The sequence below is a fragment of the Syngnathoides biaculeatus genome, chromosome 23 (assembly GCF_019802595.1).
Source record: "Syngnathoides biaculeatus isolate LvHL_M chromosome 23, ASM1980259v1, whole genome shotgun sequence".
Classification (NCBI taxonomy): domain Eukaryota; kingdom Metazoa; phylum Chordata; class Actinopteri; order Syngnathiformes; family Syngnathidae; genus Syngnathoides; species Syngnathoides biaculeatus.
In genome coordinates this window covers 1626396-1642636 of record NC_084662.1, presented here as the reverse complement: position 1 = coordinate 1642636, position 16241 = coordinate 1626396, and the positions used below count along the sequence as shown (strand labels likewise).

The window sequence follows — 16241 nt, the reverse complement described above, 5'->3', positions numbered from 1 at the left end:
AATCCACCTGCTTCTACCTCCATTCTTGTTGGTCACTCTATTTTTCTGCCTCTTCTGGAAAAAAGTGTTCACGACTGTCATTTACATACTTTTTGCAGTCTGCCACCATCTGTCTCTCAAGGTTCCTTTCCTGGATGCCGTCCTTACTCATCACTTCTTCGACACCTCTGTTTCCTTCACCAACATGTCCGTTAAAATTCGCACCAATCACAACTCTCTCTCTCGCTGTCTGGGATGCTCAGAACCTCTTCATTTAGTTCCTTCCAGAATTCCTCTTTCAACTCTAGGTCACTTCCTTCCTGTGGGGCATAGCCGCAAATCCCATTATACATACCCTCAATTTCCTATCATTCGATCTGATACTCTTTTCACCTCCAAGACATTTTTACCCAGCTCGTCCTTTAAAATAACCCCTACTCAATTTCTCTTCCTGTTTACTTCATGGTAAAATAACTCTGCTTCTAAATTTCTAGCTTTACTACCTTTCCACCTGCTCTCTTGGATGTACAATATATCAACCTTTCTCTGAATAATTATGTCAACCGACTCCTGAGCTTTTCCTGTCATCATCCCAACATTCAAGGTCCCTACACTCAGTTGTAGGGTCTGTGCATTCGTCTTCTTCTGCCGACGAATTCACTTTGCTCCTCTTCTTTGTCTTTGACCCTCAGTAGCTGAATTTCTACCAACGCCCGACAGGTTACGGTGCCTGGGGCGAGCATTGTTAACCCGGGCCACAACTGATCCGGTATGGTATTCTTTGAATGAACACTCATATTTGTTTGGCACAGTTTTACACTGGATGCCCTTCCTGATACAACTCTCATTTCACATTTATCCAGGCTTGGGACCGGCCTACAGATTGGACCGGCTTGTGTCCCCATAGGGCTGCATTAGAAAATTTACCTGTAAAATACTTTTGTAAAAAAATTGTGCATACCTGTGACCATCTATACTGGGTGTTTGCATGGGACCCATTATGTCACGAGTTCTAAGGGCTTCTTTGCCCTCTCCATCTTTGTTTAGCTGGTCTTGAAGAACAGATCTTGGTCACCCGTATTTTCCTCTGTGACTCGTCTCACGCCATGTTGAGGCCCCTTTTTCCTGCACATGGACTCATGGGGCAGCACGGTGGTTCAGCTGGTAAAACGTTGGCCTCACAGTTCAGGTTCGATCCTAGCCCAGCCTGTGGGGAGTTTGCATGTTCTCCCCGTGCCTGCGTGGGTTTTCTCCGGGCACTTCGGTTTCCTCCCACATCACAAAAACATGCAACATTAATTGGACACTCTAAATTGCCCTTAGGTGTGATTGTGAGTGCGGTTGTTTGTCTCTATGTGCCCTCCGATTGGCCGGCAACCAGTTCAGGGTGTACCCTGCCTCCTGCCCATTGACAGCTGAGATAGGCTCCAGCACTCCCCGCAACCCTTGTGAGGATAAGCGTCAAAAGAAAATGGATGGATGGACTCATGGTATGTATGGTGTGTGTTTCTCTTTTGATTTGGTTCCGTTTTTCCGCATCTCTAGCAAGTTAGGTCAGTAGCATTTTCATCTGTCCTTCTTCTTCTTCGTTCCTCACCCTCACCTCACATTTTCATGATGTTATCTGAATCTTCTGTGGGCTTCATCTTCTCCACTGCTTCATAAATCCTTAGTCTTCTCAGACTTAGTCTTCTATGAAAATAATAGTATCTTTGTTCTGTGTTATACGAACAGCTAGTTGTTTGAAGGAATCTGGTAAGCCATTAAATATCATAATGGCTATGGTCAGTCTATCACTCATGATCCCACCCGTATCCCTCACATCAGTGATGAGATTATCATAATACATACATCCATCCGTTCATCCATTTTATTAGCCACTTATCCTCATGAGGGTCGGGGGAGTGCTGGAGCCTATCTATCCCAGCGTCAACGGGCAGGAGGCGGGGTACACGTTAAACTGGTTGCCAGCCAATTGCAGGGCAGGACACATGGAGACAAACAGCCACACTCACCATCACACCAACATGGCAATTCGGAGTGTCCTATTAATTTTGCATGTTTTTGGAATGTGGGAGGAAACCGGAGTGCAGGGCTGGGATTGAATATATATATATATTGCCTTGTGAAAGTATTCGCTCCCGTTGAACTTTTGAACCTTTCGCCAACATTTCAGGCTTCAAACATAAAGATATAAAATAGAAACACTTTTGTCAAGAATCAATGACAAGTGGAACATAATTGTGAAGTGGAATGAAATTTATCAGATATTTTATACTTTTTTAACAAATAAAAAACTAAAAAGTGGGGCATGCAATATTATTCGGCCCCCTTCCTTTCAGTGGATTGGGCCTGCTTTTCTTCAGCAGGGATGGGGAAGATGGTTAAAATTGATGGGAAGATGAATGGAACCAAATACAGGACCATTCTGAAAGAAAACCTGTTTGAGTCTGCAAAAGACCTGAGACTGGGATGAAGATTTATCTTCCAACAAGACAATGATCCAAAACATAAAGCAAAATCTACAATAGAATGGTTCACAAATAAACGTATCGAGGTGTTGGAATGGCCAAGTCCGTCATGATCCTGCCGCTCCACCGCGGGCTGTGCGGGTGTCCGCGCGGTTGCGCTGATTGGGAGGCGCACACCTGCGCCTCATGCGGGCTGATTATCCTGTGTATTTATATGACCCCGATGACGACCGGTCGGCACCAAATCGTTGAGCTTCATGTCTCGTCCGAGTACTCCCGTATCCCTGATCGACATCCCGAGTTTACCGACCTTCGCCTATTCTCCGACCGACCCCGTAAGCCTGACTCCTTTGAAACTTCTGTCTGCCTTGATTGATCTCCCGTGTACCGACTCCTGCATGCCCGCTCACCTGCTCTCTTCGCCCGACGTCCCAACTACCACTGCTGCACCTGACTGCCTGTCCGATCCCCGACCACGGAACAATAAACGTTTCTCCCCGAACTACCTTGCATCGTCCGAGTCCTGCATTTGGGTCCTACTCCCGTTCCGATGGGTCGTGACAAAGTCAATGTCCAGACCTGAATCAAATCGAGAATTTGTAGGCAGAGCTGAAGACTGCTGTTCTCAAACGCTCTCCATCAACCTCAATGAGCTCAAGCATTTTTGCAAGGAAGAATGGGCAAGATTTTCAGCCTCTCGGTGTGCAAAACTGATAAGACATACCCCAAGCAACTTGTAGCTGTAATTGCAGCAAAAGGTGGCACTACAAAGTATTAATGCAAGGGGGTTGAATCATATTGCACGGCCCACTTTTCAGGCTTTTATTTGTTAAAAAAGTGTAAAATATCCAATAAATTTAAAATGAGTATTTGAAAACACTGCTATATTGCAAGTTCTCCCACTTTGGGGTCTGAAATTTTGATCTAGGTGCATGTCCAAAGAGAGAAAAAAAGAGATAATCTAAAATGAAAAATCCAGATATCACAATGTATGATTTTTCAACGATTTATTTGTGTGATTTGTCTTCTTCTTTTTCATTCGGCTTCTCCCGTTAGAGGTCCCCACAGCGTGTCATCTTTTTCCATTTAATCCAATCTCATGCATCCTCTTCTCTAATACCCACTGTCCTCATGTCCTCCCTCACAACATCCATCAACGTTTTCTTTGGTCTTCCTCTCGTTCTTTTGCCTGGCAGTCTATCCTCAGCACCCTTCTACCAACATAGTCACTCTCTCACCTCTGAACATGTCCAAACCATTGAAGTCTACTCTCTCTCACCTTGTCTCCAAACCATCCAACCTTGGCTGTCCTTCTAATGAGCTCATTTCTAATCCTATCCAACCTGTTCACACCAAGCGAGAACCTCAACATCTTAATTTCTGCTACCTCAGGTTCTGCTGCAAATAAGTATTTGAAAAACTGAGAAAACCAATGTTAATATTTGGTACAGTAGCCTTTGTTTGCAATTACAGAGGTAAAACGTTTCCTGTAGTTGTTCACCAGGTTCGCGCACACTGCAGGAGGGATTTTGGCCCACTCCTCCACACGGATCAGACATGTTTCTGGCTGTCGCTGAGAAACAGGGAGTTTCAGCTCCCTCCAAAGATTTTTTTATTGGCTTTAGGTCTGGAAACTTGTTACAAGTGGATATACACCTATTATGAAATTCAGACCCCTCCATGATTTCTAAGTGGGAAAACTTGCAATACAGCAGGGTGTTCAAATACTTATTTTCTTCATGTATATATATATTTTTTTTTCTTAACTTCAGCCACTACTTCATCTTCCCCCAAAAGTTGTAACTAAAATACAGGGTAAGAATCCCTGAAAGATTTGATTGTATTGTTTTCTAAAATTATGACCCTTGGGAAACGAGACAAATTGGTTCATTCCCAAAAAATTATGAAATGAAATGTGTTATCTTCTTGCACTACCAGCAAATAAATGTAAATGATGCTAGAGGTACAATACACAACTGAGTATCTCTCCAAGTCCGTTGGGAGGTACAGAATCTCTTCACCGTGGACTAAGGAACATACTCATCTCCAGTTGAAACCAGATGTTTACATACCATATTTTTTAAAAAAGACAGTTTTCTGTCCATTCGACGTGAAATCAGTTTAAACTTTTCCCATTTAATTAGATTTCTAAAATTATTACTCAGTGATGTTGTGGAAATATTTCTTAAAAGTCACAAGTTTACATATATGAAATTAATATTTGCTACCATTGCTTATAAACTGTAGGACTTGGTCAAACATTTTCGATATCCTTCCACAAGCTTCTCACAAAAATTGACAGGAATTTTCATTCCATTGCTCCTTAAAGTATCGGTTTACTGAGTAAAGTTGTCAGGCTACTTTGCTTGCACATGCATTTTTGGGCCTGCCCATAAATTATGAATAAGATTGCGATCAGAGCTTTACAATGCCCAAACCAAGACACTGACTTTGTTAACCTGAAGCCTCTTTTTAACCGTGTTGGCAGTATGCTTCTAGTCAGAGTCTATTTGGAAGACTCACTCTGTTACTTCCTGTCTTAGGTCTTCAGATCTTTCTTCAGTATTTCTACATAAAGTTCTTTTCTCATGATGCCATCTGTTTTAATAAAATTAAAAAAACCACACACACAACTTGATGCTGCAACCCCTGTATCTTAAAATTGGGATTGTGTTCTCAGGCTTCAAGCTTCGCTCTTTTTTCCTCCAATAGGTTCTTCCTGGCAGAGTGGCCTTTCAATTTATGTCAATACAGTACATGTTTGATTGTGGATGATGACACACTCTTACCAAGCTACAGCCAGCATGTTCACAAGGTGTTTTGCTTTTCTTTATTATTTTTGTATGCGCATACTTTGGACCAAGGCACGTTCATCACTGGGTCACAGAACGTGCCTCCTTTCTGAGCAGGACAATGGCTGGACATTCCCACCATGTTTATACTACGACGTATAAATGTATGTATTATACTCTGTATAATTACTTGAACAGATGAAGCTGGCACCATCATCCATGTGAAAATTGTACCCAAGGATGAACCAGACTTGTGAAAGTCCACAATTCTCTTCCTGATATGTTGGCTCACTTCAATTTCTCTCTCTTATGTTACACAAGGAAGCAATGTGTTTCAGATCGGCCTTCAAATATACACCCACAGGTGTGTCTGAACATTTGTCTAAATAATCCCCATTTAGATGTTCTAGCATCTAGTCAATTGAAGTAATTGTGGTCATTGTTAACTGGTGTAAAACAAGAACGTTTACACCGATTTAATGTAAGAGCGGAAAAAAACAATTTTTTTTAAACCTGGTTTCAACTGCATCTTTTAAGTTCTATGCCTCAGTGTTTTTTGGTACACATAACAAAAATCATAACTTTCTGATTTTAAGAGGGGATGCTGGAACAAGGTAGGGACAAAGTGTAAACTACTTTAACACACTAATTGTATAACTAATCTTGTGAAATAAAATAGTGAATAGAAAATACTCGAACAGGTCATGGCAAAATCACCTCATTCCTCTGGAATTTGAGCACGTTTCCTCTATTCCGATCCTGTGTCTCCTCAATTGTACTTGTAGCATTCTGGAGGAAGGATTGTGCATCAGACAGCTTGGTAGTGAAGCGGGACAAAGCCAACTTGAGTGGAGTGAGATGCCCATGTGTAATCAATGACTTCTTCTCCAACTGACGAATGCGCCTTAGCACTGCAAATACAGCCAGGGTGAGGAACTTATTGAATTTACAAATCTCCATATTTCGTTGGTGAAAAGTAAATTCATGTAAAAACTATACTTCCATTGCAATTTATTGATAGCTGTATAATTGTTTCATTACAAAGTGCTAGTTTATGGATTTCTTGTAGCTGTACAACAAATACATAAATACAGTACACCACCAAAAAGAAAGATTTTCAATGCAGACTTTTTATGTAAAAATATGCAATTAAATTGATATTAAACTATCTATCCATCCATTCATTCATTTTCATTACTCACTAGAGTCGCTGGCGTGCTGGAGCCTATCCCAGCTACCTTGGGGCGAGAGGCGAGGTACACCCTGAACTGGTTGCCTGCCAAGTGCAGGGCACATAAAAACAGACAATGATTCGGATTCACATTCACACCGATGGGAAATTTACCTTCTTTAAATCAATTTATGTTTTTTTTTTTGGAGGTGGGGGTGAGAAACCAGAATAGGTGGAGAAAACCCACAGAGGCATGGGAAGAACATGCATACTCTATGCAGGCAGGTCCAGGATTTGTACCCTGGTCCTCAGAACTGCTAAGCAGATGTGCTAACCGGTCACCCACCGTGCCGCTTGATATAAACTAAATCAATTGAAATATGCCAGCAGGTCTCTTTACTATAATGATTACCAACACCTTTGGATTTACCTGAATACAATTTTGAATGTCTAACAAAACCTCCTTACAGTCATGTGATTCTGTTGATTCTTCAATAGTGATAGGCCCTTGTGTGGACAAGTGAAGTTTCCTCATGTTGCTCACAATATGTAAGGCTTCATCTGTGTTTTTCCTGACCACTTCGGGTGACGCTTTATGGTCAACACTATACAACTCCCATTCATGGATCATTTCTGCAAAGCAATAACAAAAAGCTGAGGTTCACAGTGTGAAGTGTCACAGTTAGATTAAGTTTTAGCACTAACACTTATCACTAACCACAATGGGGAACAACCAGGGTCCAGTTGAGGACGTGAACTTTGTGTGGGTGCCATAACCTAATTTTGGAAAATACCTTTTTGATATTTATGAGAACTTTGAAAAAAAGACAATATAACAATAATCCATCCATGCACTTTCTGAGCCGCTTATCATTACAAGGGTCACGGGCGTGCCGGAGCCAATCCCAGCTAGCATCGGGCAAAAGGCTGGCTAGACCCTGAACTGGTCACTAGTCAGTTGTATGGCACATGTCAACACCATCACTGAGCGGGACTCGATCCAAACTCCAACTGCAACGAACAATAGAAACAGCTGAACGGATTATTGGCACCACTTTACCCGCTATTGAGGACTTACACGCAATGCTAACTAGGTCCAGAGGAGGCAGGAGTCTTTCGGATCCTCCACATCCTGGCCATCAGCTCTTCCAGTTCCTTCCATCAGGAAAGCGCTTACAGAACAATGCAGGTCAAAACTAACAGGCATTCAAACAGTTTTTTTCCGTCTGGCAATTAAGTCGTTACATTCTTAATCAGCAAATTTACCATTTTCTGCCTTGTACCATTGTTGGGACACTCACATTCTGCTTGTCCAAACAATAACAGTATTAGTAATTTATTTTGTAGACTGCCGCACGATTCATCACTTTAACCTGCTCCCTTTGCACAACTGTCATTGCACTGTCGTTGCACTAGTCTATTATGAGAACCGCGAACGGGTAAAGCGAATCTGTACAAGTTTTACACTATGTGGGAGGTTGACACATTTATCTCGTACCTGTTCTTGCACAACTTTTACAAGGAGTAGTTGCTATGAATAGAAATGTCTCTTGTTCTTTGTCCTTGCTGCTTTGTTTTTCTTTGTTCTGTATGTTGAACCAGGGCAGCACAGTCTGCTGGAGAAGAATTCTTGGGTGTTTTTTTACACACTTGGCCAAATAAAGCTGATTCTGATTCTGATCCCACGCCAAAGTCTGGCATGGAACACAACACAATCAATGACTGAGTGACACACACACACATACACACACACACACACACACATATATATATATATATCCAGGTTCAATCCCGGACCCACATGTGAAGAGTTTGAATGTTCTTCCAGTGCCTGCATGCAACATTAATTGGACACTCTAAATTGCCCCTAGGTGTTATTGTGAGTGTGACTGTTTGTCTCTATGTGCCTTGTGATTGGCTGGCAACAAGTTCTGAGATAGGCTCCAGCACTCCCTGTGACTCTTGTGAGGATAAGCGGCAAAAGAAAATGGATGGATGGATATATATGTGTGTGTGTGTATTCAGTCATTTTCATCTGCTTTTCTGAGGTCGGGTCGCAGGTCCAGGCAAGACTTCACTCTCCCCAGCCATTTCCTCCAGCTCTTCAATGAGGATCTCAAGATATTCTCTGGAAAGCTGAGAGACATAGTTGATCCTGCATTCCTGGGTCATCCCCGGGGTCTCGTCTTGTTGGGACATACCCAAAACACAACACCAGGGAGGAGGCATCTTAAACAGATGCAGGATCCACCTCATCTGCCTCCCTTCAATGCGAAGGAGCAACAGCTCTACTCTGAACCCCTGGACCATCTCTAAGAGAGAGCCCTAATACCCTGTGTAGAAACCTCATTTTGGTCACTTGTATCTGGGATCTTGTTCTTTCGGTCACAACCCACAGCTCGTGATCATGGGTGAGGTTAGGGAAAGTAGATCAATTGGTAAATAGAGAGCTTTGCTTTCGTTTTAGCTCCTACTTCACCACAACGGACCAATGCAAAGTCCCCATTACTGGAGATGCACTGATCAGCCTGTCCATCTCCCTTTCCATTCTTCCCTCACTTGTGAACCAGACCCCAAGATGTTCAAACTCCTTCACTTGGAGCAGGATCTCATCCCAGACCTGGAAAAAAAACATGCCACCTGTTCCACCTGAGGCCCATCATCTCAGATTTGGACGTGATAATTTTCATCCATTCACATTTGACTGCAAACCACTCCAATGAGGTTTGGAGATCACACTTTAATGAAGCCAATGGAACCACATCATCTACAAAAAGCAGAGATGCAATACCAAGCCACTAGACCTCTCCCCCTCTATGCCTCAGCTGCACCTATAAATTTTCTCCATAAAAGCTATGAACAGAATCAGTGACAAAAGGAAGCCTTGGTGGAGTCCAATCCTCACTAGAGCCCGATTTATTGCTGGCAATAAAGGCCAAACTCTTGATAACGGTCTTAGAGAGACTGAACAGTCCGTATCAGGGGGTTCAGTAATTCATTCTCCCTGAGGGACACTGTTGAAGGCCTCCTCAAGTCCACAAAACACATGTACATTGGTTGGGCAAACTTCCATGCATCCTCGAGGACCCTGCCGAGGATTAAAATCTCATCCATTGTTCCATGGCCAGGATGAAAACCACACTGTTCCTCCTGAATCTGAGATTCGACTTCTATACCAACCATCCTCTCAAGCACCCCTGAATAGACTAGGGAAACTGAGATGTGTGATACCCCTGCAAAAACAAGCCTTTGCTTCCAGAAATAGCTTCAAGACATCGCCTGTATGAAGAAACTAGTGACATGCATTGCACTGGTGTGACTTTGATATTCAGCCATACAAGCAAGTCTTTGAAGCTTGATGGTTCCGTGGACTTCTTTTATGGGCCTTGCGTTGCATTTCTTTACATTGATTGTCATTTGGAGTCAAGTCAGGTGGGGCCATTCTACCAGCTTTATTTTTTTTCTTTTTCTTTGAAATCTATTGAGTTTCTTTGGAAATATGTTGTGGACCACGATCCTACTCAAATGTCCACCCTTGTTTCATTTTCATCATCCTCATAGATGGCAGCAGATATTTGACAAAAAAACTTTCAGTACACATGCCAATCCATCCTTCCATTAAAAATGGGAAGTTTACCAGTCCCATTTGCTGATAAGCAGCCCCACACTCTACCATTTGTTCTCCAAACATGGTATGCATTATGGCATTCAAACAGTTCAATTTTAACAATTTTCTCCTTGTATGGCTTGTCCAAATGTTTTTCAGCAAATGTCAAACGGGATTTGACAAAACACACACAATGCTGTCTTGTGTGTTTAATGTGCATACAGGCCATGGCACCTGTTTGATTATTGGATAGATTGTAGGTATTGTCTTGGCATTCTATGCCTTTTTTCACCTCCCTCTCTTCATGTGTTCAATAATTTTTTCCCTGTCAATTCCCATTATTACATGCTACTTCATTGCTGAGTTTATTTATTCCACTTTTTGTATGTATGGATTACTTGGTTGTTCCCAACATCTGGTGAAATTTTCAAATGATTATCAGCTTTAGAAATACAGTGAAGAATATAAGTATTTGAACAGCCTGCTATTTTACAAGTTCTCCGACTTAGAAATCATGGAGGGGTCTGACATTTTCGTTGTAGGTGCAAGTCCACTGTGAGAGAGATAATCTAAAAAGAACAATCCAGAAATCACAATGTATGACTTTTTAACAATTTATTTATGTGATACAGCTGCAAAAAAGTATTTGAACATCTGAGAAAACTAATGTTACTATTTGGTACAGTAGCCTTTGTTTGCAATTACAGAGGTCAAACATTTCCTGTAGTTGTTCACCAGGTTTGCACACACTGCAGGAGGGATTTTGCCCCACTCCTCCACACAGATCTTTTCTAGACCAAAAAGGTTTCTGGGCTGTTGCTGAGAAACACAGTTTCAGCTCCCTCCAAAGATTTTCTATTGGGCTTAGGTCTTCAGACTGGCTAGGCCATGCCAGAACCTTGATATGCTTCTTACGGAGCCACTCCTTGGTTTTCCTGGGTGTGTGCTTGGGGTCATTGTCGTGTTGAAAGACCCATCCACGACCCATCTTCAATGCTCTGACTGAGGGAAAGAGGTTGCTCCCCAAAATCTCAGAATAATTGGACACGGTCATCCTCTCTTTAATACAGTGCAGTCATCCCGTTGCATGTGCAGAAAACACCACAAAAGCATGATGCTACCACCACCATGCTTCACAGTAGGGATGGTGTTGTTGGGATGGAACTTATCATTTGTCTTTCTCCAAACACGGTTCGTGGAATTATGACCAAAAAGTTCAATTTTGGTCTCATCTGCAGCTGTATCACAAATAAATCGTTAAAAATAATACATTGTGATTTCTTGATTTTTCTTTTTAGATGATCTCTCTCACAGTGGACATTGGCCTACGATGAAAATTTCAGACCCCTCCATAATTTCCTAGTGTAAGAACCTGCAATATAGGAGGGTGCTCAAATACTTATTTTCTTCACTGTATATCTAGTGAGAAAAAAATGATGTGTTGGACCAATACATAGGCTTATGTGCTATGTATTTCTTATACTTTGGTCAAGAGGTGTGTTACCTTCAATGTGCATGTTGAGGTCAGTGAGGTTTTTGCTGAAGTTTTCAGCTAGCCTTATGGTTTGCTGTGTGTCCTCATCAATCTGGATCCCCAGCCTCTTCACTGTGCTTTCCTATCAATTTATAGATTTTTTAAATGTGGAATCGATTCCATGTCAGTCCATGCAGTCATCCAACCTTCAAAACTTAATTATACCATGAGTTTAAATCAAGCATAAAACATAAATAATTCGGTAATAATTAGGTATTCTGCACAACAATCATTGTCACTTCAAAATTTGAAGATTATATTGAAATGTAACTTTTCTGACCGATACACTAAGGTGTCTGATGAAGGATACCACATCCTGTGTGGAGTCTTCTAACCCCCGAGTCTCTGTTTCTATCACAGACAGTTTGTTTCTCCACATGTAAAATTGATTCTGAAACCAAAGTGTAAAACAAACCTGTCAGTCCCAGTATAATTTTCCAAACTTTTACTATTTTTGTCTGTCAATGTACCTGCAAGTGGTGAGCAGTGTAATTATAGTATTTGACTCTGTCATTAACAGCAGCCCCAGTAGAGATGTTCAAGACTCCAACCCTCAAATGGTCCAGTGTTTTGTTGGACAGTCGTAGGTCGCCGATAACATGCCAAATACATTCATCACAACCTGCAAAGAATTTAGATATGTTTGATCCGAATCTGAACTTTTTATGGCATGATTTGTATGACATTTGCTACTGTATTTGTTAAATCGACTTACTGATATTGCAGAGATTAACTGTTGCAGGCTCTGGGAGACACTCTCCTGTTTGCATATCACAGTGACTGCTCTCACAGTCACATCCTGTAAAACAATATAAACACACATTCCATATTAAATAGCTTTATAGGTTTTGGGTCAACGACCATGACATTTTCTCCAGCAGAAATGAAAAAAACAAATGAAACAGATTAATATCAAGTGTATTGAGATTAGTGGTAAATTTTTGTTAATGTGCTCATTCTTCAAATGCGTATATAAAGTTTCAGATTGACAAAATTGTCGAAACATAATTATAATTCAGTGAAGTACTATAAGACACCAAAGTAAATTACACATATTCATTCATTAATTTTCCTGAGTGCTCATCCTCACTCGAGTTGCATGTGTGCTGGAGCCTCTAGGAACTGACTGTGGGCGAGAGAAAGGGGACACCCTGAATTGGTCGCCAACCTATCACAGGACGCATATAAACAAACCTCCATTCCCATTCACATACAGGTAATTTAGTCTTCAATTATCCTACCATGCCTATTTTGGGGGATGTGGGAGGAAATCGGACTACGCAGAGAAAAGCCACAAAGGTATGGGAAGAACATGAAAACACCACACAGGTATGTTCGGGATTTAAACCCCCATCCTCAGACCCATAAAGCAGATGTGCTCACCACCATGCTGCAATGAAAAAATATTGTTCAATCTATATTCTTTCATAAAACCTCACATCTTTAGAAAATATATAGACTAGAGTATATTAAATGTATGTGGGTCCACTTGGGGTTTGGGAATATTCAGAGGAAATACATTTTATGTGATGGAAGCAGATGTTTGGAGGTCATTTCGTGTAGAGAACTTGAGAACAATTACATGCTACATACTAAATGATCTATGGACTACTTACTCTTGCAGCCAGAGGGGCTATAGTCCCAATAGCCTGGGAGGCACCTCTCACAGTAACGACCTCCGGCACCCCGGCGGCACAGACAGCTGTGAGTGAGAGAATGGCAGGTGGGACGAAGAGAAGCTGGCCTACATTCACATCTCTGACAGCCTTGGCAGCTGGAGAAACCTGAGTAACCATCCTAGGTTACAAGTACAAAAAAAAACAGTGTTAGGGCCAAATATTTTAACAGGAATTCTAAACTTTTTTCACCCTGGAGTCCAACATATCTTGTGCAAAGTCCATTCAAATATATATGCTGAAATGGTTTGATTGAGGGAACCCTAGTTTGTTTAGTATTCTATGACTAAATTAAATCAGTTTACAGTTTATAAAGCTAAAACCTATTGGACGATGCAAATGGATGACTGTTCCTTTAACGTTTATTGACCAATCTGTAGTGTTAAAAGAAAAACCTACAGCTGTTTTTTGCATTCAAAGTTTGACATGCAGGAAATGCAAGTAATTTTGTGCATGCTGTGTTCATGAAATTGTAATCACTGCATCCCATTGCCCTCTAAATAATCGATGAAGACTTCAATCATGTTCCTCTCTCTCTTCAGCAAACAACTTCACCCAACTTGTTGACTGTGGAACAAGGAAGTAAAACACTGGGTATTCTGTATGCGAAATTCCAATGTATAAGTTCCCTCAAGGTGGCTGTGGACAAGAAGAGAAGAACTGTGGGTGTGTAGCACAACGTGGGCATAAGATGGGACCCGATCAACCCCAGGTGAATTCGGTGTGAGCATACCGTATGATGTTTAAATGGCCAGAAACACCCCATGTGATATCACTGATGAAGTGTAAAAATTGTTTAAGTCAATGCATGTTATATAAAAGTTTGGATTTATTCACTGATCATATGACTTTTTGATTTATCTGTTGTTCAATTGCTGTGCATAGAAAAGTGCTATAGTATATTTAATGCTCTGTAAAACCACAGCAATTACTGATAATCTGAGGTTGCACTTCATGAAGTTAATATATTTTTACTTTTAAATATATAACGGTAGCATTTGGAAATGTCTCAACAGTAATTTCTTGAGAGGGAATTCTCAAAAATCTTTACACCATATTTTCACAATTTTAAGGTGCACTTAAATGTCTTGAATTTTCGCCAAAATGGACAAGGCGTCTTATAATGCAGTATGCCGTTTATGTGAACTGACGTCCAAAATTTGTATCCGACTGGGAGCATTTGCTGCTGACACGCTAGTTATAAAGAGGAAATGCAGACTTGTGAGAGGACAGCATGCGGATGTTACAGGGGGAAGTGTAGGCGTGGGAAAGGACATTAAAGCCCCCCAGAAGTGCTATAATGCCATAATATAATGTTTTGTGCTAAACATCAACACAATTTCTGAATGTATTGTGGATGCTTGGGTAAAGTTCATGCTTCCACTGTTGTTCGAAAAGGTGTCATCAAATCTGAGGAGTGGCACGGCAACGAGACTGACTATGACGATAGTGAACCTGGCATGTTTGAATAATACTTGCCCAGCTGGTCATTTTGGATACAGAAGATAAGGACTTTGATGGATTTCTGGATGAGGATTGATCAAAAGATAATATGAGTACATACAGTGAAGAAAATAAGTATTTTAACACCCTGCAATATTGTAAGTTCTCCCACTTAGAAATCATGGGGGGGGTCTGAAATGTTCAGCGGAGATGCATGTCCACTATAAGAGAGATAATCTAAAAAAATATGTATGATTTTTTTAACGATTTATTTGTGTGATACAGCTGCAAATAAAGATTTGAACACCTGTCTATCAGCTAGAATTCCGACCCTCAAAGACCTGTTAGTCCACCTTTAAAAGTCCACCTCCACTCTATGTATTATCCTGAATAGGATGCACTTGTGTGAGTTCGTTGTTGCATTTTGAAACCTGTGCACCCCATACAATCAGTAAGACTCAAACTTGTAACATGGCCAAGACCAAAGAGCTGCCCAAAGACACCAGAGACAAAATTGTACAACTCCACATGGCTGGAAAGGGCTACAGAGAAATTGCCAAGCGGCTTGGTGAAAAAAGTCCCACTGTTGGAGCAATCATTAGAAAATGGAAGAAGCTAAACATGACGGTCGATCTCAGTCGGAGTGGAGCCCCATGCAAGATATCACCTCGTGGGGTTTCAATGATCCTTAGAAAGGTTAGAAATTAGCCCAGGACACGATAGGACTTAGTCAATGACCTGAAGAGAGCTGGCACCACCGTTTCCAAGGTGACTGTTAGTGATAGACTAAGACGTAATGGTTTGAAATCATGCATGGCACAGAAGGTTCCTTGGCTTAAACCAGCACATCTCAAGGCCCGTCTTAAGATAAGAAAATAAACCGTGTGGTCGCAACACCCTTCCGTGTACATTGGAGACGACTCCCTGTCATTTTTTTAAACGCATTGTTCTCAAATGAGCCAACTGTTGATGTTGACCAAGGGTGATTTATTTAAATTTTGGTATTTGTATTGAATACGAGCTGAAAAGGTCAATGGATTTCGGCAAAGGTTAACGTGTAGCTGAACACACTTCCGCGTTCACGAGCCATCGCCCCATTGAGAACAGATCCAGCAACAAAGAATTTGTATGCGTCCAGACTCTTCTAAACTTTCAAACTCTTCCGTGTAATTCTCGACGACTTATTCACCAGATACATGTGTATACCCAGTTGTCCAAAACAAGAGGAAGCGGGTTAACAGTCCAATTTCTTTTTGGCGAAAACATCGACTTCGGCATTAAATATGGGTACTCTATGCCAAATGTCTCCCATTTTTCCACGTACGTTCATTATCACCTTCTCAATGTTTAACGGTATTGCACAAAACTCTGAGAGACGTATTTTCGTGTCGTCTCCAACCGACTTAGCATTAAACAGCTTGACCGGCAATATGACCAGTCACGTGATTTCATTGACGTCGGTGCACGAGGTCTATATACTGTAGCAATATTGTAGAGCTGCATTGTTAAATACTTCATTAATTTCAGCGAAACTCACTGTGTACATAGTTAAATACTTCAACAAAGTA

The 16241-nt window shown here is 41.3% G+C and overlaps 1 protein-coding gene across 4 annotated transcripts in view; it reads right to left on the bottom strand.

Moving 5' to 3' along the window:
- The window catches only part of lama4 (laminin, alpha 4), a 124860-nt gene that overhangs the window by 74919 nt on the left and 33700 nt on the right, over positions 1 to 16241 (bottom strand). For 3 of the 4 annotated variants that reach the window (XM_061811827.1, XM_061811823.1, XM_061811826.1), the window contains exons 7-13: positions 13171 to 13351; positions 12270 to 12353; positions 12025 to 12176; positions 11835 to 11945; positions 11525 to 11636; positions 6882 to 7046; positions 5960 to 6153 (exon numbers count right to left, since the gene is read on the bottom strand). In XM_061811827.1, coding sequence (XP_061667811.1) covers positions 5960 to 6153; positions 6882 to 7046; positions 11525 to 11636; positions 11835 to 11945; positions 12025 to 12176; positions 12270 to 12353; positions 13171 to 13351 — 999 coding nt within the window. The remainder of the gene's footprint in view (positions 1 to 5959; positions 6154 to 6881; positions 7047 to 11524; positions 11637 to 11834; positions 11946 to 12024; positions 12177 to 12269; positions 12354 to 13170; positions 13352 to 16241) is intronic. The other variant, XM_061811824.1, reaches the window with a different exon arrangement.